General features: G+C 42.4%; 1 protein-coding gene across 1 annotated transcript in view; it reads right to left on the bottom strand.

Moving 5' to 3' along the window:
* ADGRV1 (adhesion G protein-coupled receptor V1) overlaps positions 1 to 23,896 on the bottom strand; it is a 500,140-nt gene that overhangs the window by 337,962 nt on the left and 138,282 nt on the right. Inside the window, exons 28-34 of the mRNA XM_089679659.1 lie at positions 14,719 to 14,799; positions 9,486 to 9,625; positions 8,136 to 8,745; positions 5,963 to 6,178; positions 3,662 to 3,877; positions 1,674 to 1,918; positions 893 to 1,074 (exon numbers count right to left, since the gene is read on the bottom strand). Coding sequence (XP_089535785.1) covers positions 893 to 1,074; positions 1,674 to 1,918; positions 3,662 to 3,877; positions 5,963 to 6,178; positions 8,136 to 8,745; positions 9,486 to 9,625; positions 14,719 to 14,799 — 1,690 coding nt within the window. The remainder of the gene's footprint in view (positions 1 to 892; positions 1,075 to 1,673; positions 1,919 to 3,661; positions 3,878 to 5,962; positions 6,179 to 8,135; positions 8,746 to 9,485; positions 9,626 to 14,718; positions 14,800 to 23,896) is intronic.

Here is a 23,896-nt window from a genome sequence, read left to right as displayed (position 1 = left end):
CATGGGGCAGCAGTGTGAAGGGGGGCAGCATGACAGGAGTGGGAAAACACCAGTCCACCTAGCTTTTACCTGTCCAGCACCGGCTCCTCCAGATGGTGTCAGGAGTGGAAGCTGAGCTTGTGTTCCACCTCCACCAGGATCTCCAGCGGCAGCTGCAACAAATAGTGAAGGGACTCCTCCACCCTGACCTTGTTCTCTTCTTCCCCCTTCTCCAAAGGCCCTCCGCTGGCACCCCATGGCCTCACCCACCCCACATAGCCCTATGCACACTGCAGTCTGCAGATCCTAACTAGAGCCTACCTGACAGCCCCGGTCCCCGACCACTCCCTGTCCACCACTCTGCTCTCCTCTCTAGCTGATCCTACCTCTGTGTCAGATGCCCCCCCACCCCCATCCCAGATGGTAGACCACACCCACGTGTGTGCCTTCTGCCTAGGGGTGGTGCCACCCCCCTATAACATGCCAGCCAAGGCAAATGCCTTGCTTGCTTCATGGTAGATATACTCCTGGGTGAGGGTAGGGGTTGGGGGAAGTGTGGGTTGGACAGATGTGCAGAAGCCTGGAAAGTGGCTAACCTATTATGAAAGAAAATCTGTAAGCTATCATTACTGATCATCTACTGAAAATGTAATTTGCCAACCTGTCCTGCTGATTCCTTGGCCTTAATACTTCTGGTTCACTTACCTGGAAAAAATAGACCTGCATGTGCCCTGGGTCAGTGATTGATAAAAGGAGAACACAGATAAACAAAAACTGCTAAGATAATGCTAGTGACATAATGCATCATAAATGTCATGTTGGATTTTGCCCATAGTTACACTTTTGGGGAACAAACCTCAGATCAAAAACTTATCAGAGCTTATCAGGCATTTCCTAGATAAAGTAAACAAACCTTCTTTTGATTGTAATATTTGCATAAGAACTCTTCTCCAGTGGTTCCTGAACTTTGTAAATGGGCCGAAGGAAGGAAACAGTTCCATAAGGATTGTCATTGGCTGGAATGGTAATTCTAGCTTTCCCTTCTGTTCCTATTGATCCTCCATTTGAAGCGCCAGTAAGCTGTACTATGATGATCTAAATGGATATTCGAGAGTTAGGCAATCATTCCAGATATTTAAACTTGTATGGTGCAAAAAGAGGTGTGCAGTGTGGAGTAACCCAAAAAGCAAATTAATGAATTGTACATTTGATCTGTTTATATCATTCTGCTAAAACTATGGTAACAGTGGACTATATCAGAATAGTAAAAAACTCAGCAAATAACACACAGCTATACAGTTTTACATATTCTCCTATAAAGACACATATGCAACCAGATCAAATAACAGAGAACACTATGCTGTAAGATAATAGGTATAAAATGTAAAAAAAAAATATTAGAGTAAAAAAAGTTAATAAATGCTTAAAGGTTAAATCACAACTGTAGCATGAACATAATGAATAAAATGAACTAAGGTGGCAAGGAATAATTAAAGCAAATGCAATGCAAAGGGAGGTGGGGGGCATGTAAACTAGAGTACATCATTATTAGGAGATTGACCTTCTATATTCCTATCATTCTAAAGGTCTAGTGAATACCTTTCAGAGATATTCTGGGAAAAGGTCACAAAAATCTAGAACCACCCTTAACAACCCCAGATATTTCATTGTTTCATTCTTGCCATTCTGCTCACCTCTTCAATTTCAGGAATATTGTCAGCCATGACTTCTATTGGAAGAGTCCGTACTGTTTCTCCAGCTGCAAAGCTCACATTTCCAGAAGTAAATAGCAGGTCCCCTGCAGCAAGTTCCCCATTGATTGTAGCCATCCACTGGACAACAACATTGCCAAGTGTTCCAGCATTTCGAATTATTGGCAGATATACATTGACTGTATTGAAATCTGGTTCATCTATTGTGACTGATGTCACCTGGAATACTGATGCACAGATTATCATTAGACTGGTATATATCACACTGATATACTTTATTAAGGCCTCAGAGATATTTTACTAAATACAATTTATGATTGTAGCCTAGTATTACAGAGAGGGTTTGCAGCAGTGTATACTCCCAGTTTTTCAGTATACGGCCAAAAACTATGGAAAAGTATGACACATATTCTTGAATTACCCTCTATATATCTTACACAAAAAATGCTAAACTCCTGCTGACTCCTAAATTCTTACTGTGCCCTGTGGTGACTTAGAGATGATATGTTACTAGGACGCCATGGATCTTTTTATTGAAAAGATCACATCACGATGCAAATAGTGCAATATTTTGGAACCACAAGGGACCCCTTCATCAGGCACATGATGTCATCACATACCTAATGAAGGGGTCCTGCATGGCCCTGAATTATGGTACTATTTGCACTGTGATTTTATGTTAATAGTAGGTTAAAGAAGTCTCATTAACATTTTCTTCACTATTCTGTCCCCTGTGGGACAAAGTACATGTAGTACCACCACCACCAGACTCCCCCCCCCCTTCCCTTCCCATATGGCTGGTATAACAACATGGCATGGAAAGAGTTAGTCGCTTAGGAGCTTTCTAAGTATAGCTATGAGGTCAGACTGGGCAAAACGTGTCGGAGATGTGACAGCACCACAAGCTTTGCCCAGTCTGACCTCATAGCTACACTTACTTGTACTTTTTTCCATAGGGGACAGAATAGTGAAAAAATGAATGATACTGCTTCTTTAAAAGGACACAAATTTAATTTAATAAAAAATATTTTTTTTCTTCTCAGGTTGCTTTAACTGACATATGCAGATCAAAGTTCATCCCTTTAATTTGCAGATGAATGAAAGACAGTAGATACAAAATCTCAAATATCAATGTTATTTTGTGTTTTCATCTCTCTGAACAGTGTTTAGATATTATAGCTGTTCTATTTCCACATCAACTCCTTTCTGTCATTTTGACAGCTGGGAATGGCTGGCAAGTGCAAGTGCAGGAGAGGGAAAGCAGTTGGGCAGAATGATAGGACATACTATACATGCCCTGTGTAATATGATAATGTTTTTGGGAGTGTTGTCAGGTTGTCACTGTTGCCTATGTACCCTCTGGATAGATTTCACCTAATTTCCTGTGCCAGTTAATTTATTTAGCTTTTTTATAGCTGTTTATGCCTTCCTGTACTGGGACAAATTTTCCAATAATTTCTGGTCATGATATCACATTAAAATGTGAGGTGCCAACTCTCCAGTTAGGTCACTGACAGCAAAACAAACCTGACAGAGGTCCTACTTATTCTTCTCTCTTCTACTGGAAAAAAATAACAGAGGTGGAGCTTTGAACATATTATAAGGATAATCTGTTTTGATCAACTAACTCACTACAGTAAATACAAGTTGACAGGAGGAACCACAGCACCACCGGGACAACAGGTATTCGACCCACTTGCTGAATACCTGCTGCAACCAGGGAGATGTGAAACAGTGGCATTTCAACACACAGGAAAGCTAAGTATAGAGCCTGTTGTTTTACAGGGTGTTTTTCATGTACCAGTGACCCTATAGTGACAGGGTTATTTTAAATAATTTATATTAAAAATGTCTACGTAATTTCAAGATTTTCTATTTTTAAGTGAGCATACACTTCCATAAATGAAGGCAAGCAAAAAACCCCAAACAAGCAATGAATTAATAAGCAAAGAAAAATGTATTTTACTTACCAAATGATCCATATGGATCATCAGATGCTTCAATAACAATAGTTGCTTCAGTTATGTCCCCAACCATGGCTCCTCCTGTTGTCTGGTTTAACAGCAACACCTGAAATGACTCCTCCACTTCAGGACTGATATCATTAATAATGTAGATTGGCACTGCTTTGCTAGTTTCTCCTTCAAGTAACACAACATCTGATGAGGCTACAGTGTAATCTTCACCTGAACAATAAAATACATAATAAGAGTTTATTAATATGAAAAATCAAATTTAGAAAATATACTATGACCAACTCTGATTATTTGAAAATCTACACAGAATTCTTATATTTCAACAAGAGAACAAGAATAGTTGTACCATAAAGCTGCTAACTAGAGACTACTGTCTGGTTCCGCATTGACTACAAAAATAGGAATGATGAAGTCTGAAAGAGGGGTGGAAAAAAGACTGGTTGAAGTACGCACAGTCAAACTAAAAAAAAACCCAGCGCCAATCAAAGAAAGTATACAATTATGCAGCTGTGCACCAGTGAAAACCACCAATAATAAATAACACAAAAAACAGCGCAAAAATTAAATAAATAAAAATAATCACAAATAAATAAATATCCGTGCAAAAATATATATATAATATTTCAAACATAAGTCCTTATTTTCCCAAAAGGATTTTCAAAACAATGTTCCAAAATGTGCTTCCACCTAATCACCACGTGAAAAATAATATTGACCGCACTCACCAGATGGAGGTGAGTAATAAGCCTCATAGGATATAAGGGATCCTATAGCCCCTCAGGAGGAACTCAAATCGCCTTCACCCTGCTTAGAAACAGATTCAAGACCTGAAAACGCCCTGTGGGTGGGGCGAAACGTGTTGACGCACTTCCGGTCTGCCATCTTCTTGGCCTACGTCACTTCCAGTATTTGGAATGCACACCGACGTTTGCGGTTCAAGCAGCCATTTTTGAGGTGGAAAGCTGGTCATCCTCTACAGTGATCCTTAAAGCGTGAGATCCCTATATTTACAATTTGGAAACTTGTTCCTTTGAAGCCTTTGAGGCTATTAAACAAGGCCTGTTATTTTATTGAAACATGTGAGTGTCCTTATTCTATGGATTTATATGGTATTGAGTGGCAGTATTACACTATGTAGCCTTTCTTTCCTTGCACATTATTGAGGATTCCATGGAGAAGTAGAGTGGAGTCGATTGCTGTATCTAAGCAGGGTGAAGGCGATTTGAGTTCCTCCTGACGGGGTATAGGATCCCTTATATCCTATGAGGCTTATTACTCACCTCCATCTGGTGAGTGCGGTCAATATTATTTTTCACGTGGTGATTAGGTGGAAGCACATTTTGGAACATTGTTTTGAAAATCCTTTTGGGAAAATAAGGACTTATGTTTGAAATATTATATATATATTTTTGCACGGATATTTATTTATTTGTGATTATTTTTATTTATTTAATTTTTGCGCTGTTTTTTGTGTAATGAAGAATGCACAGTGACTTCAGCAGGCTGGTCATCACAACTGGAGCAGGTGGCGCGCTGAAAACGTAAAGTGGTTTTAAAGGCAAGACAGGTTTTACCTTAATGCATTCCCTGCGTTAAGGTAAAAAATGTCCCCGTAATTGTATCACCATCTCCCTACTCCCACAATACTTACCTGAGGTATCAGTGTCTCAATCCAGTGCTGTGTGCATCTTCAGTGGCACTGGTCTCTTTTCCTCTCCTCATAGATCATAGAAGCAGTAGCAGGAGTCATTGACTCCTGTTGCTGCCAATCAAATTCTGTGAAGAGAGAACGAGGAGCTGGGCTAAACCAGGATGTGTGCGTCTATGGAAGCAAACATCCCAGCTTGGGAGCACGCCCGCATGTGTGCTCAATAGCACATAACTTGCTATGGAGGCACAAGCAGGGAAGGTAGAGTGGAGATCTCCAGCGGGGGACCCCAAAAGAGGAGGTTTGGGTCTGCACAGGGCAATACCATTGCACATAGCAGTTACTATAAGTATACCATGTTTGTTATTTTAATAAAATAAAAAGTAAGCCTCTACAACCGCTTTAAGGGAATTTTGTATGATGACTGAAATGTTAGTTCTAGTTCTGTGCAGAGTCCTGGGAAAAGCAGAGAATCAATAACACATTTCGTAGGGAGGATTCAAGCACTGTTGTCAGTTTCAAAGAAGCAACACTTACATTATGGCATTATGTTGACAAAATTGTGGAATGAAATTGTAAGGTAGTTTGTAATAGCATTAAATAAGAAAAAATCCTTTTGTGTGAATGGCACTATAGCCTGCACTTACCAGCTGTTGCAGTTATTGGCACAGCTTTGAATTTCACCGAAACATCACCAAACATTCCACCAATTCTAGTAACATTAATTATTGGGCCAATATAACTTTCTGCAATGCGCACTAATGTAGTAGACAGCTGTAGAACACCAAATGCATCATCACTTGCATTTATAATGACGTGTGCCACTGCCTCACTTCTCAAACCAAGACGTGGAGAGTTCAGTACTGTAAAGAAAAGGTTACAGTTTCAGTAAGAGATCAAAAAGAGCTAATTACTCTAAAATTTCAGTGGTGTGTGAGCAAAAAATATATTGGTATTGCTTTATTTAATACGTAGGAAAACTAGTGATCTGTTTAAGACAAACGTTTTCAGAAAGCTGTGCAGAAATGTTATGACAATTTCCTTTTGTTTCTTTGACATACTCTACCAATTAATAGTAGTGTTGGGAAAATACAAAAAATTGAGATGTATACAAATTACTATCTCAGAGAAGATTGCTGCTAAGCATTATTTATATTATTTAACAAGGCAACATAATCTCAGTGGACTTAAAATAAATGATCCATATTATGAAATATAGAAAAATAACTTTTACTACTGTGGTACCAAGACCTTCGAAAAAGTCAAACATATCGACATTTATTTATAAATGCATAAGCTAAGCTATGAATGCCCATTCCATGCTTGGATGTCACTCCACTTCCTCAAGCTCAACCCCTGCCCGTGCCACCTCCACTGACTTAAATATCGATAACACAATCATCAGTCCATCCCCTCATGCCCGGGTACTAGGTGTAATCCTAGACTCCCATCTGTCCTTCCAGCGCCAGATCCAATCGCTGACAAAATCATGGAGACTTCACCTCTGCAACATCTCCAAGATACGACCATTCCTAACCTCGGAAACCACTAAGCAACTTATTCACTCCCTTGTCATATCACGCCTCTATTATTGCAACTCCTTCCTCATTGGCCTACCTCATCGCAGGCTATCCCCCCTTCAGTCTATCATGAACGCTGCTGCCAGACTCATCCACCTCACTAACCACTCTGTATCTGCCTCCCCTCTCTGCCAATCCCTCCACTGGCTCCCAGTTGCCCAACGGATAAAATTCAGAACACTAACTATGACATACAAAGCCATCCACAACACTGCCCCAATTTACATATCCGATCTCATCTCTAAATATCACCCAAACCGTACACCCTGCTCCTCGCAAGACCTTCTACTCTCTAGCTCACTTATCTCCTCCCATGCTCGTCTCCAAGACTTCTCCAGGGCGTCACCCATCCTCTGGAACGCCCTACCCCAATCTATCAGACTATCACCTACTGTACTTACCTTTGGACGATCATTGAAAACCTATCTCTTCAGGGAAGCCTATACTGGAATCCTCTACTCTTCCAACCACTCCATCCCCCCAGTTTTTACCTATTGTACCACTCACCCCTCCCTCCTAGATTGTAAGCTCCAAGGAGCAGGGCCCTCAATTCCCTCTTGTATTGAACTGTATTGTTACTGTATTGTCTCCCACTATAATGTAAAGCGCTGAGTAAACCGTTGGCGCTATTCAAATCCAGTATAATAATAATAATAATTCCTCCTTAACAGGTCACAGGTGTGAGTGGTAGAGAAATCAATGGACACAAAATGGCTTCCATTACTTCTAATGATCAAGTAGCAGGATGAGCACAAAAAGTAGTCATGCCATCTTGAGAGACAAAACCTATATATGTATAGATCTAAACAGACTAGGCACTTTGAGACAAATAAATGCCTTCATTGATACAAGAATTCCTATGTAAAGCATTTCCCATATAGACAAACAGTTTTTCTGCAACGCAGGTTTGCTTTTGATGACTAAACTTGCTCCTCCATCATTCCAATCAGTCAGCAGAGCCCCAAAAAGTAGCTGCTATCTCCAGTAAGACATGTGACACCACTCTGCCACCCCATAAGGGCTTGAGTGGCTAAACGCCATTCCTCACTACAGAAAGGCTGGCAATATTATTAACATTGGCAATCCTGGTAATGTATATATACACGTGGAGCACTAGGAGATATATTTTAAAATGGGGGGATAGAGATGAGCAGAAGATGTTTACACAGAAAATGATGATAGGACTCATAAGGTTTAGTTAAAGTTCTTTTGAGTTAAAGCAATGAACATATGTACATACCAGGCTGTCTCTGTGCTCTTTCCACTAACGTGACGTTGAATAATTCAACAAACAAAGACTCAGACCTCTCCGGTTCATTGTCATCCAATATTGGAAGAAGAATTTTGATTTCACTAATATTTGCCATGAAAAGGACATTTCCAGAGATAGGCCAATAGTCTTTCCCTTGAGTGGCTCTTGCAATACTTGGAGAAATAACTGAAAGTTTTTCAGAGTCCGGAAGTGTTTGATAAGAAACCATGACGGTCCCCATCAGGCCATTCAACCGTTTGACTGTTAAAGATATATTCTGAAATTTTTCCTCAACTCTAATTGGCCGGTTTGACTCAGAGAACACAAAAAGCCCATAGGGATCATCATTAGCAGAAAGTGTCAGTGAAGCATTAGTCAAATCACCCAAACGACCATTGGAAACATTTGTGATTATAAGTGAAAATACTTTATCCAGTTCCGGAACATCATCTGGAGATACTAGAATTGTTATGTTGCTGCTTTTCTGTCCAATTTTAAAAGTTACATTCCCAGAGGTGAAAACTAAGTCTTCAAAAGGATCAGATTCTATCTTCCAAAAAACAGACACCATGGATAAGGTACCTTGATAACGCAAAACCTACAAAATATCAAGTACAATGTAATAAATAGTCAGAATATGTAAATGAAAATATCACAAATAGGTTCCTCGTCTATCCTTAAACAACAATATAGTCTCAAAATGTCCTTGCTCAAAGGTCTGATTGGCCATTTTCTGAAACATTTACTCCCCTCTCATGTATGGCTACTTTCAGATATACTGGCCTTGTATACAGATGACTGGGAATTTTTGGGCTGGCGGGGGATATAAACTCACCTAAATAAAATATTTAAAAAATAGTTTGCTATTATCACAAATAATCTAGTTCTCTGCAATCAGTCACTTCTCAGAGCTAGAAAGGGGGTCATTGCTAAAAGACATCCCTCTGATAGGCAATGTAATCACAGGACTAAACAAAGAACAAACAATTATTTAATACTCAACAGTTGTCCTACTCTGAATGAGGTCTGAATAACTATGTATCTTAAAGCAGGGTCATCAGCACAATATACACCCCCCACTCTAGTCCTTCTCCTGTATAGAACACTCTGTTGTGGTCACCATATGGAGACCAATGTTCCTTCTGATTCCCAATAGTTGTTGCTAATAAATCAATGATGGCAAAGGATTATTTTATTAGTGTTCACACAAACAGGTGTTAATGTCACCATAAAAGTAGGTCAGGAATGTACTGGCTACTGCATATAGGTAAGGCATGCAGTACATTTCAACGTAAAAAACTGAAAGAGTCAAGAAATGTAAAATGCAAATACATTTACCTGGAATATTACAGGGCTGTATCCGGCATCTGGTTCAGCTGCATTCATATAGAGAGAATCACGGCTGAATTCAAAAACTCCATGAGCATCATCAGAGTCTTCTATAATCACAGTTATATTTGAGGCTATACCCAAGCTGGCTGTGCAATTACCAAACAATACAAATATTATTAGAATAAGGCACTAAATTTGAAAAATATGAGTGTGCATATCTAATACAATATGCTTAGGTTATCTAATTTAAAGCTGGACTACAAGCAAATGTAAAAGGCACACATTAATATAGCCCTGTATTTTTTTATACATAATTAAATGTATTTTGTTTAAGACCTCATGTACACTGCTGCTCCTAAACATGAGTTTAGGAGCTTTTGGCGTTTTTTGCCAAAGCTCCTGAACTTAACTCAATAAAAACCTATGTGTCCATGTACATATAGGCTTTTACCAGAGTTTAGGAGCAGCAGTTTAGGGGCAGGTAAATGTTCCTCTCTTGAACATTTTGGCCAAAAAATACTAAACACATCTAAACATTAGCCACGTTTAGTGCTTGGGTATTTATTCATGTCAATTGAAAATACTGTGGCTAAACAAACGAATAAACATCCAAGCGCTAAATGCAGGCAAATGTGGCTAAAAGCAGTACCTATCCTACACGTGTTTTTGCCGCTTTTAGCGTTTTTCTGCTGCCAGGAGAGCTAAACGTCTGGGGGAGTTCATGTGTACATGAGGCCTAATACAAGCAGTGTAAGTACTTGAATTTAACTTAGTGTCAGCTTCTTGCAGTCCCCTACGCAGCAGAGCTCAGACTAGGAAATGGAAAGGCAGCACGAGAAGCCAGAGAGTTGTGCTGCCATGTTTATATGCTAACAAGGAACATACTGATAGAAGGAGAGAGTAGAGTAACAGAGAGATAAGCTCACCAATTTTTCATTCACTATCTAGTCAAGGCTTAAAGGAAGGGATAAGACTTGTAAGTGTTATTTAACTATCGAATAGAAAAGTAAGGTCTCTGGCCTGTTCAAACAAGGCTGTGCTGTGTGGTAGAAATATGTAAATCTCTGGAGGATGGAAATTCTTTGTCAAAAGAGACAGTCCTCTTATATGACTTTATGGTGGATTTAGCTGTTTGTTTGGAGTTCAGCTTTAACATAATTGTTATTACAACCATTACATGTTCATATCTGTCAATAATATAAAAAGTTATGTAATGTTAGCATTTCTCTAATTAAACTTAGAAAACAAATTAACAAAAATCATCTAGGTACCTAAGACATAGCTGTATGGGGCTAAAACCTATTGTGCATGTAAAACTGTTTACTGCTGGCCTTTAAAAAAAGGTTTCTTAAAGGTTTCTTTACTAACTATTGACTGTTGCAACTTCCTTCTTGTTGGTCTACCTTTACAAATGCTATCTCCTATTCAGTCTATCATGAATACTACTATACTCATCCGCTTTACTAACTGATCTGTGGTTGTTCACCCTCTCTGCCAATCTCTGCACTGGCTTCTGCTAGCCCAATGAATAATATTGAAAATACTAACAACAATATACAAAACCATCCACAACTCTCCCCTGAGCTACATGACTAACCTCATCTCAAACTAGTAGCCAAACTCTCCATTCCACTCCTCACAAGATCTCTTGCTCTCTAGATCCCTCATCTCCCCCTCCATTGCTCTCCTCCAGGACTTCTCCAGAGTCTCTTCCATCCTCTGGAACTCCCTATCCCAATCTATCTGGCTATCTTCTACTCTGTTTACCTTTTGGCCATCCATGAAAAATCATCTTCTCAGGGAAGCCTCCACCTAAAAACTGCACTTCAGCCTTCTCCACCAGCTTATCCCTTACAGTTATTACCTTTTGTACCACTTGCCCCTACCATTTAGATTGTAAGCTCCTACAAGCAGGGCCCTCCTAATCCTTTAGTACTGAATTGCATGTTTTTAAATAAAATACTTTTCACCTTTTTGATAAATTTTTTCATTGCATCTCGGTGCTGCTAAACTGCTGCAGCCTATTTGCAACCATTGTCTACATGCATGTAATCTAGCGATGGCTGCATGGCATTTCTCAAGGTGGGTTTCCTAAAGGTGACAATAGTGGACTCTGTCTACCAGGGGCGGACTGACAACTCATGGGTCCCCCAGGCAATAGGGGATCATGGGGCCCCTGTGTCCTTGTCCAAACTCAAAAAAGCCTATGAAAAAGGTACCAAGAGCATCTCATGGGGCCCCCTACTGACCCCGGGCCCTCGGGCAGTGCCCGAGTTTCCAAATGGTCAGTCCGCCCCTGCTGCCTACAAAATGTGCTGTGGGACAGTCACTGTAGTCTCCAATAAACAATGCCGGAGCCCAACTGGATAGGACAGTTCATTGTTTGCCCATTTTAGACAGCGCCTGAACAAAGACGTTCAAGGTAGGATCACCAGGTTTTATTTAGAAGCTGCATATTAAAAATATTGAACAATGCCTCTGAAATGTCATTAAGGCTTAGTTTACACTGGATGCGATTTAAAATCTCGCATTTTGTTTGCGATTTCACTGCATTTTCTGAAGATTTCCTAACGATTTCTTGCGGTTTCCATTGCGTTTTGCAGTGCGATGTCTATTGAAGTCTATATGTGAAATCGCAACAAACTGCAGAAAAAGTAATACAAGAACTACTTTTGAAATTGCGCTGCAGCAAATCACGTATGTTAAGACACTCACATTCACACTCATTAGATCCAATTTCAGGTATGATTTCAATTCCCAAATTCGCACCTGAAATCGCAGTGGTGTGAACCAGGGCTAATGTTTTAAAGCGTATTTGACATTTAATGAGTGAGTTTCCACAACCAGAAATCAGAAATCACTGCATTGATAGTAGTCTCGGTTATTGAAGTTAAAGTGACAGTCCAACCAAAATTTTTGTGGACAGAGTAGGACAGGATTAGAACCTTTTTTGGGGTTTTTACTACTGTCCTCCACTACAGAGGATATTCATGACTTCCAGAGGCAATCATGTTAACTCCTTGGCGCCGACAGTACGCAAATATGCGGCCTCTGGGTGGCTGGGCCCTGATGGCAAGAGGCCGTATATATGTGTACCAATGTAAACAAGCATGTGCCGAGAGTGCGCACCCTGCACGCTTCTGGTACATTTACCGGCGCCTAACGGAAAGGTCCCGATGCTATCTGTGATTGGGAGCTTTGTAATCATGTGATCGCTGTGACAGCCAATCATGGCGGTCACATGAGCCTAAACCCCGCCCCCCCGGTGTCACAATACCCTTAAAGGGCCAGGAGGCGCCAGCGCAAAGGGGTTAATCTCCAGGACATTACCAAGTCCGTAATATAAACAGTAATAAAAACCTAGAAGAGGTTCTTACCTTAGACACTTTATTGAAAACTAAGAAAGTATTTTTGGTTAGAGCAACAACAATGGTTACTAAATAAGACCAGAAATATGTGTTTAGTCTTGTGGATGTCAAATTGGCACTTATTGTCATGTTTTTGTGTAGAATTCTATTACTTTATTTGCTATCACTGTAATCTACCAGCAATTTTTCAGATTAGCATGCTGACAGATTATAAATATATATATATATACACTGTATATATATTTTCTATAATATGTCAATATGTCTAATACATATATATATATATATATATATATACAGTGGGGATCGAAAGTTTGGGCACCCCAGCTAAAAATTTGTATTAATGTGCATAAAGAAGCCAAGGAAAGATGGAAAAAGCTCCAAAAGGCATCAAATTACAGATTAGACATTCTTATAATATGTCAACAAAAATTAGATTTTATTTCCATCATTTACACTTTCAAAATAACAGAAAACAAAAAAATGGCGTCTGCAAAAGTTTGGGCACCCTGCAGAGTTAATATCTTGTACTGCCCCCTTTGGCAAGTATCACAGCTTGTAAACGCTTTTTGTAGCCAGCCAAGAGTCTTTCAATTCTTGTTTGAGGTATCTTTGCCCATTCTTCCTTACAAAAGTCTTCCAGTTCTTTGAGATATCTGGGCTGTCTGTCATGCACTGCTCTTTTAAGGTCTATCCATAGATTTTCAATTATGTTGAGGTCAGGAGATTGTGAAGGCCATGGCAAAACCTTCAGTTTACGCCTCTTGATGTAATCCCCCGTGGATTTCGAGGTGTGTTTAGGATCATTATCCATTTGTAGAAGCCATCCTCTCTTTATCTTCAGCTTTTTCACAGATGGCATCAAGTTACCATCCAAAATTTGCTGAAATTTTATTGAATCCATTTTTCCTTCTACTCGTGAGATGTTCCCTGTGCCACTGGCTGCAACACAACCCCGAAGCATGATTGATCCAACCCCATGCTTAACAGTTGGACAGAGGTTCTTTTCATTAAATTCTGTGCCCCTTCTTCTCCAAACGTACCTTTGCTCATTCCGGCCAAAAAGTTCAATTTTAACCTCATCGGTCCACAGAACTTGTTTCCAAAATGCATCAGGCTTGTCTATATGTTCATTTGCAAAGTTCAAACGATGATTTTTGTGGTGAGGACGTAGAAGAGGTTTTCTTCTGATGACTCTTCCATGAAGACCATATTTGTACAAGTATCTCTTTATAGTGGAATAGTGTACCACAACTCCAGTGTCTGCCAGATCTTTCTGGAGGGATCGTGCAGTCAAACGTGGGTTTTGAATTGTTTTTCTCACAATCCTGCGAGCTGTTCTGTCTGATATTTTTTTTGGTCTTCCAGATCTTGCTTTAACTTCCACTGTTCCTGATGACTGCCATTTCTTAATTACATTCCGAACAGAGGATATTGACATCTGAAAACGCTTTGCTATCTTCTTATAGCCTTCTCCAGCTTTGTGAGTGTCAACTATTTTCAGTTTCAGTTTTCTAGACAACTGCTTAGGAGAACCCATGGTGCTGATTGTTGGGGCAAGGTCAGATGAGTCTGGGCATTTAAAACCTTTGAGATTGACATAACCTGGTCTTCCCAGATGATGATTGAGAACAATCCATGACACTGGCAGGTCTCAGCTTTGCAAAGGGGGCAGTGCATGCTATAAATTCTGCAGGGTGCCCAAACTTTTGCAGACACCATTTTTTTGTTTTCTGTTATTTTGAAAGTGTTGGTGGGGTGCCCAAACTTTCGAACCCCACTGTATATAAACACACACACAAAGTATATACATTAATTGTAGCTCTATGACAAACAGAGGACAAGGAAAGGACAGCAAGTGTGGTGCTTACCCCTCTGGTGCACGGCGGGAAGGAAGAATTCCATGTCACCATCACCACTAGCAAAGCCATCATCCCTAAAGAGTTCAGCCACTTCAGGAAGAGACATACAGAACACACATATACATGTATATACATATAGGAAACAGAAAAGGAGACAGGCAGTATGTTTAACACCAAGATGAGCAGAATAAGATGTTTTATACTTTAACAAGAAGGAAGCCACATATTAAGGGACAGACAACTTTCAGATCATACAGCTATAGGTACTACTACCCTCTGGAGTGATAAAGATGTTCATCATGAAAATAGTTAGGCCTCATTCACACCATACATGCAGAAAAACTGATGGAAACTGACATGCAGATTTCACTTACAGAGACACAAGTTTACATCAGTTCTCATGCGTGTTTTGATGCATTATATGCACGTTGCAGATTCCTGCGCAGAAAGAAAAATCTGCAGGTGATATTAGTGTTGGGGTGTGAACAGGGCACATAGAGAACAATTGTTTTTTTTGTGCCCTTGCAAAACATGAGCAGAAAAACTCACATCTCTACACATGGTGTGAATAAGGCCTAAAAGGTAAAAAAAATCACAAAAAATCGGAATATGCTTTCTTTTGGCCCTGGTTATCCCCATTGTGATCACACCATACAAAAGGTGAAACCTCAAAAATAGAACATACCGTATATATATATTGCTCCTGATACTTTTGTAGGTATGATCAGAGCCTGAAAATCCCTTTTCCACCTGAACGCACACCCACTCTTGAGTGTATGTCAGTTTAGTCCAGTATCTTTCTTGAGTATAGTACACTCCTTATGGGGATTGGCAACATTACAGTATAAACACATAGGGACATATTTAAAAGCACCCAGGCTAACATTCACCAAACCCTCAGGTTAATCTTCTTGGTGCATGTTTTAAATGAGATTTATTCATCAACAGTGAATGCTTGGTTGAAATTAAATTCACTCCTCCCCTTGGAGCTTCCAAGTCCGAGATACCACGCTCCCTTCCTTCCCCTTCTCTTGCCCATGATCCTCTTTTCTTTTTCCCCTACTTTCTCTTTCCAGTTCTTTTCTGTTCTTGCTCATGCAATTACTGACCTATGGGGCTGGTTGCAGAAGAGCCTCCCCTTTGGTGACAGTGAGTAAAATTTTGGGACATGGCTTCCTTACATTTTCAACTTATTGGTATCATCCTAATGTTTCAGAATCCTTTCATTTCGGTATTCATTACTGTAACTTTTATTGATCAGTCTGTAATGATTATTCCTTACTTAGCCCCTGCGTGGGCGATTCGTATGCTTGTCTTAGATTTTCTATATTCATTTTCACAACCAATAAACACATTAAAACAGACGTTAAATTCACTGCTTTATAAAAAGGCCCCATAAAATCTATAATGATGACAGGGGGTATTAGGACGCCTTATAGCAAAGGCGTATCTATGTTTTAGCTGGTATCAGTCAGGAGCCAGCTGTGAAGCCGCAAGGAGACACCTGCCAGCCCAGGGACTCAAAGACCGGTGAAGAATTGGCCTACGTGAGGACAGTGCTAGTGCTGGATCCCTGGATAAGTATTTATTAAAAGTCAGCAGCTACAGTATTTGTGAAGCGAAAACAAACAAAAAGCGCACAAACCTTGCGCATTACCTCAGTAAACCAAAATTTATTAGATAGAGAATAATACTCACAAACAACAAAGAATATCAAGCATGTAAGTCCTCAAGGGGACTAAGGATTAAAGCAGCCTGCGCGAGTCCCATCATAGGAGTGGACACTCAGGGAACCACTGACGCGTTTCGAAGGGCATCCCTTCTTCATCAGAGCTCTGGTTTACTGAGGTAATGCGCAAGGTTTGTGCGCTTTTTGTTTGTTTTCGCTTCGCTGTATTGGTCGGGCTTCCTCAGCCTTGTTTGGAGCTGCACAACCCCATATGCACTGGTGGTAGAAACGTTCAAATCCTGGTTCCATCTATCTACCCCTGGTTGGGTCATAGAGCGCAAGAGAGTTCGTTTCCTTCCTTATTTGGCTACAGTATTTGTAACTGATGATTTTTAATTTTTTAAGACTGAAGAACCTCTTTAATGTATTTTAGAACAGTATTTCCATCATGGGAGGATTCCAAAATAACATTCTGAATAACATTAGACTCAGTTCATAAACTCAACATCCTTGGGTTAAAACCTTATATATGTAACCTATTATGTTTATTACATTACTACTATAATGTGTTCAAGGGAATCACTTATATTGCTTGTGTCTAGAGATGAGCGAATCGAAGTATCCGAAGTGGAATTCGAGTCGAATATCGGAAAAATTTCGATTCGTGCCGAATCCGAAAAACAGCCTAATTCGGACGCGCGAATCGAAATTTTTCAGAAAATGGCGGCTGACATGTGCGGCGACGGAGCGGGGATGTCGGGGAAGGCGCGCAGACAAGGCGCGCTGCCCCATAATGCATTCCTCAACGACATGTGATCGCATCAGCCAATCAGCAGCCAGCCAGCCAGCACTGTGTAATGGTCGAGGTATATATAGCGGCCATTTTGGAAATCTTCATTTGCCTGCAGTCATTGAACAGAGGCAGACCGCTCTGTACTAGGGACAGGGACAGAGTTAGGGCCACAGAAACGAGAATTGGGGACAGAGAGAAGTTACTTAGGGACAGAGAACCATTACTCAGGGACACAGACTTGTTAATGAGGGCCACAGAATCGTTATTTAGGGACAAAGAAACGCTAGTTAGGGCCACAGAATTCATACTCAGGGACAGACAGAATTGTTACTCAGTGCCAGAGAATTGTTACTTAGGGCCACAGAAACGTTATTAGGGCCACAGAATTTTTACTCAGGGACAGACAGAATTGTTACTGAGTGCCAGAGAATTGTTACTCAGGGACAGACAGAATTGTTACTGAGTGCCAGAGAATTCTTACTCAGGGCCACAGAATTCATTCTCAGGGACAGACAGAATTGTTACTCAGGGACAGACAGAATTGTTACTGAGTGCCAGAGAATTGTTACTCAGGGACAGACAGAATTGTTACTGAGTGCCAGAGAATTGTTACTCAGGGACAGACAGAATTGTTACTGAGTGCCAGAGAATTGTTACTCAGGGACAGACAGAATTGTTACTGAGTGCCAGAGAATTGTTACTCAGGGACAGACAGAATTGTTACTGAGTGCCAGAGAATTGTTACTCAGGGACAGACAGAATTGTTACTGAGTGCCAGAGAATTGTTACTCGCACAGACACAAAATTGTTACTTGCACAGACACAGAATTGTTACTCGCACAGACACAGAATTGTTACTCAGGGCCACAGAATTCATACTCAGGGACAGACAGAATTGTTACTGAGTGCCAGAGAATTGTTACTCAGGGACAGACAGAATTGTTACTGAGTGCCAGAGAATTCTTACTCAGGGACAGACAGAATTGTTACTGAGTGCCAGAGAATTGTTACTCTCACAGACACAAAATTGTTACTTGCACAGACACAGAATTGTTACTCGCACAGAGACAGAATTGTTACTCAGGGCCACAGAATTCATACTCAGGGACAGACAGAATTGTTACTGAGTGCCAGAGAATTGTTACTCAGGGACAGACAGAATTGTTACTGAGTGCCAGAGAATTGTTACTCTCACAGACACAAAATTGTTACTTGCACAGACACAGAATTGTTACTTGCACAGACACACAATTGTTACTCAGGGCCACAGAATTCATACTCAGGGACAGACAGAATTGTTACTGAGTGCCAGAGAATTCTTACTCAGGGCCACAGAATTCATACTCAGGGACAGACAGAATTGTTACTCAGGGACAGACAGAATTGTTACTGAGTGCCAGAGAATTGTTACTCAGGGACAGACAGAATTGTTACTGAGTGCCAGAGAATTCTTACTCAGGGACAGACAGAATTGTTACTGAGTGCCAGAGAATTGTTACTCTCACAGACACAAAATTGTTACTTGCACAGACACAGAATTGTTACTCGCACAGAGACAGAATTGTTACTCAGGGCCACAGAATTCATACTCAGGGACAGACAGAATTGTTACTGAGTGCCAGAGAATTGTTACTCAGGGACAGACAGAATTGTTACTGAGTGCCAGAGAATTGTTACTCTCACAGACACAAAATTGTTACTTGCACAGACACAGAATTGTTACTTGCACAGACACACAATTGTTACTCAGGGCCACAGAATTCATACTCAGGGACAGACAGAATTGTTACTGAGTGCCAGAGAATTCTTACTCAGGGCCACAGAATTCATACTCAGGGACAGACAGAATTGTTACTCAGGGACAGACAGAATTGTTACTGAGTGCCAGAGAATTGTTACTCAGGGACAGACAGAATTGTTACTGAGTGCCAGAGAATTCTTACTCAGGGACAGACAGAATTGTTACTGAGTGCCAGAGAATTGTTACTCTCACAGACACAAAATTGTTACTTGCACAGACACAGAATTGTTACTCGCACAGAGACAGAATTGTTACTCAGGGCCACAGAATTCATACTCAGGGACAGACAGAATTGTTACTGAGTGCCAGAGAATTGTTACTCAGGGACAGACAGAATTGTTACTGAGTGCCAGAGAATTGTTACTCTCACAGACACAAAATTGTTACTTGCACAGACACAGAATTGTTACTTGCACAGACACACAATTGTTACTCAGGGCCACAGAATTCATACTCAGGGACAGACAGAATTGTTACTGAGTGCCAGAGAATTCTTACTCAGGGCCACAGAATTCATACTCAGGGACAGACAGAATTGTTACTCAGGGACAGACAGAATTGTTACTGAGTGCCAGAGAATTGTTACTCAGGGACAGACAGAATTGTTACTGAGTGCCAGAGAATTCTTACTCAGGGACAGACAGAATTGTTACTGAGTGCCAGAGAATTGTTACTCTCACAGACACAAAATTGTTACTTGCACAGACACAGAATTGTTACTCGCACAGAGACAGAATTGTTACTCAGGGCCACAGAATTCATACTCAGGGACAGACAGAATTGTTACTGAGTGCCAGAGAATTGTTACTCAGGGACAGACAGAATTGTTACTGAGTGCCAGAGAATTGTTACTCTCACAGACACAAAATTGTTACTTGCACAGACACAGAATTGTTACTTGCACAGACACACAATTGTTACTCAGGGCCACAGAATTCATACTCAGGGACAGACAGAATTGTTACTGAGTGCCAGAGAATTCTTACTCAGGGCCACAGAATTCATACTCAGGGACAGACAGAATTGTTACTCAGGGACAGACAGAATTGTTACTGAGTGCCAGAGAATTGTTACTCAGGGACAGACAGAATTGTTACTGAGTGCCAGAGAATTCTTACTCAGGGACAGACAGAATTGTTACTGAGTGCCAGAGAATTGTTACTCTCACAGACACAAAATTGTTACTTGCACAGACACAGAATTGTTACTCGCACAGAGACAGAATTGTTACTCAGGGCCACAGAATTCATACTCAGGGACAGACAGAATTGTTACTGAGTGCCAGAGAATTGTTACTCAGGGACAGACAGAATTGTTACTGAGTGCCAGAGAATTGTTACTCTCACAGACACAAAATTGTTACTTGCACAGACACAGAATTGTTACTTGCACAGACACACAATTGTTACTCAGGGCCACAGAATTCATACTCAGGGACAGACAGAATTGTTACTGAGTGCCAGAGAATTCTTACTCAGGGACAGACAGAATTGTTACTGAGTGCCAGAGAATTGTTACTCTCACAGACACAAAATTGTTACTTGCACAGACACAGAATTGTTACTCGCACAGAGACAGAATTGTTACTCAGGGCCACAGAATTCATACTCAGGGACAGACAGAATTGTTACTGAGTGCCAGAGAATTGTTACTCGCACAGACACAAAATTGTTACTTGCACAGACACAGAATTGTTACTCGCGCAGACACAGAATTGTTACTCAGGGCCACAGAATTCATACTCAGGGACAGACAGAATTGTTACTGAGTGCCAGAGAATTGTTACTCAGGGACAGACAGAATTGTTACTGAGTGCCAGAGAATTGTTACTCAGGGACAGACAGAATTGTTACTGAGTGCCAGAGAATTGTTACTCAGGGACAGACAGAATTGTTACTGAGTGCCAGAGAATTGTTACTCAGGGACAGACAGAATTGTTACTGAGTGCCAGAGAATTGTTACTCAGGGACAGACAGAATTGTTACTGAGTGCCAGAGAATTGTTACTCAGGGACAGACAGAATTGTTACTGAGTGCCAGAGAATTGTTACTCGCACAGACACAAAATTGTTACTTGCACAGACACAGAATTGTTACTCGCACAGACACAGAATTGTTACTCGCACAGACACAGAATTGTTACTCAGGGCCACAGAATTCATACTCAGGGACAGACAGAATTGTTACTGCGTGCCAGAGAATTGTTACTCAGGGACACCTAATCGTTGAATTAAATAGTATGTCAGACAACATGCAGAGGAGTGGCAGAGGAGGCAATGTTTTAGGAGCGAGCAGACGTGGCAGCAGAGGAAGGGGTCGAGGCAGCAGTATTCGCAGCCAGAGGCCAGTGCTCCCGGTGTCATCCAGCGGTCGTGTCTCCACCGACAACCCTGCCGTCATTGATTGGTTGGCTCGGTCGTCTTCCTCTTCCCAGGTCACCTCTGACACCTACAGCCAACGGTCGGTGGGTACGTCAGACACAACCGTTAGTTGGCATGGCCCGGGACCAAGCCCACTGAAATCACGTGTCCTCTACCTGCCCCTGTCCTTTGCTGTTCCCTCACCAAGCGAAGTATCGCATGCTGTGGGCTCAGCCCCACTGTACAGTGAGGAAGAGCTAACAGAGGGCGGTCAGGAACGGGGGGAGACATCGGCCTTTTCAGCAGCCAAGCGAACAAGTACTGGCGAGGAGAGTGGCTCGGTAGCCGGTCTAGAGACAGGTCTGTCTCCTGACCCAGACGCAGCCGAGGGGGCTAGTAGTGAGGCGGAGACCCTACTTGATGATGAGGAGGTTGATCGCACTTGGCAGCCTCGTCGTCATCAGGCAATTTCTTCCGCATCATCAGGAGAAGAGGGTGGCAGCTTGGCAGCGAGCAAAACAGTCGGTGGGTTGCCCAGGAGACAGCAGCAGGGTCGCATCAGTGTCAGTGGAGCCAAACGTCCACGGAGTAGAGCACCAGCTCCACTGCAGCCTACCACCACGGCCAGTAGTGGTGCCGGTGCGCACGGAGGAAGTAGCAGTCAGCCAGTGAAGAGTAGCGGGGGCAAAGTTTCCTACTCGGTGGTGTGGCAATTTTTCCTCAAGCCGCCCGAGGAAGTAAACGTAGCCGTATGTCGACTATGTGGCCAGAAATGCAAGCGTGGCCAGGGGGCCCATGTTGGGACTACAGCGTTGCGTCAGCATATGCAGCGTCACCATTCGGTGGCCTGGGAAAACCGTGATAAACATACGGCGGTTCTGCCTGCCCCAGCCCCCGCTCCATCACCCGCTCCGTTACTTGCTCCGTCACCCGACGTCGTCAATCGCCCTCTATCAGCCAGTCAAGGCTCCAACACCTCTGCTGAGGGGAGTTGTCGCTCATTGGCATCTTCCGCTCGTTCAGATGCTCCTTCTCCTGCTACTCCTCTTCTCGGATTCCGTCAACAGTCTTTCTTGGAATCCGTATCCAAGAGACAACAGTTTGCGAGCACGCACCCGACGGTGCAAAAGCTGAACGTCCTCCTGTCCAAGTTGCTGGTGCTGCAGTCCCTCCCTTTCCAACTGGTGGACTCAGCACCTTTCCGAGAAATGATGGCTTGTGCCGCGCCGCGGTGGAGAGTGCCAAGCCGTCATTTCTTTGCCCAAAAGGCAGTGCCAGCCCTGCATTCACATGTAGAAGAGATGGTGGGCCAGTCTTTGAGCATGTCGGTCTCTGCCAAAGTGCACGGCAGCGCCGACGTGTGGAGCTGTAACTACGGTCAGGGACAGTACATGTCATTTACGGCCCACTGGGTGAACGTGGTGCCGGCACAGCCGCACCAGCAACTTGGACAGGTCACGACGCTTTTGCCTCCACGTTTGCACGTCCTTGGTCCAGCAAGCATGTCCGCCTCTACCACCTCTTTTTCCGCCGTGTCCTCAGCCGCCACCCCCGTGCCAAGTCCCATTACCCGACCGGCATATCACATGTGCAGGGCGCAACGGTGTCACGCTGTGCTGCACCTGGTATGCCTTGGCGAACGTAGTCACACAGGGGAGGAACTGCTGAGTGTAATGAACAGAGAAATCGACAGATGGCTGTCTCCGCGCAAACTAAAAATCGGAACCATGTTGACTGACAACGGAAAGAACATGGTGTCTGCTCTGCGTCAAGGAAGGTTGTGCCATGCGCCATGCATGGCTCACGTGTTCAATCTGGTTGTCAAGCGGTTCCTAAAATCCACCATCCCACTGCAAGACATCCTTAAAATGTCACGTAAACTGTGCATGCATTTCAGCCATTCCTACACCGCAAAGAACACCCTCATTGAGCTGCAGCGGCAGAACGGAATTCCACAGCATCGCCTGATCTGCGACGTTGCAACAAGGTGGAATTCAACCCTACACATGTTAGACCGCCTTTACGAGCAGCGAAAGGCCATCACCGATTTCCTGATGTTACAAGCGGATAAAGGTACTCCCCTGTGTAACTTAGATGTCAGCCATTGGCAGCTCATGCGTGACACCTGCCGCTTGCTCAGGCCCTTTGAGGAGGCCACGCTATTCGTGAGTCGGCAGGACTATGGGATGAACGACGTCATTCCTCTGTTGCACGTCCTGGAACAAATGCTGTTAACAATGGCTGGTCAGGGTGCGGTAGACGTGGCGCACAGATCTCAACGCCACATGACCCCTGTGGGGGCAGGACAGGAAGAAGAGGAGGAGGTAGAGGAGGACATTTGTGCTCAGGAATTATTGAGTGAAATGGGTGGTTTTTCCACTCAGCGGACAGGAGTGGAGGAGCAGGAGCATCTGGTAGAGGAGGAGGAGGAGGAGACAGAGGACCCAGACGCACCGTGGCAGTATGCTGTGGAGATGGAGGCAGGGAGTCCCTCGCATTCCTTGGCACAAATGGCCCATAGCATGCTCGGTTGCTTGCGTAGCGACAGCCGAATAATAACCATCA

Source organism: Staurois parvus, unplaced genomic scaffold (genome assembly GCF_062004578.1).
Source record: "Staurois parvus isolate SC_StPar_1 unplaced genomic scaffold, SC_StPar_1.0 ptg000229l, whole genome shotgun sequence".
Taxonomy (NCBI): domain Eukaryota; kingdom Metazoa; phylum Chordata; class Amphibia; order Anura; family Ranidae; genus Staurois; species Staurois parvus.
This window is presented reverse-complemented; position numbering and strand designations above follow the sequence as displayed.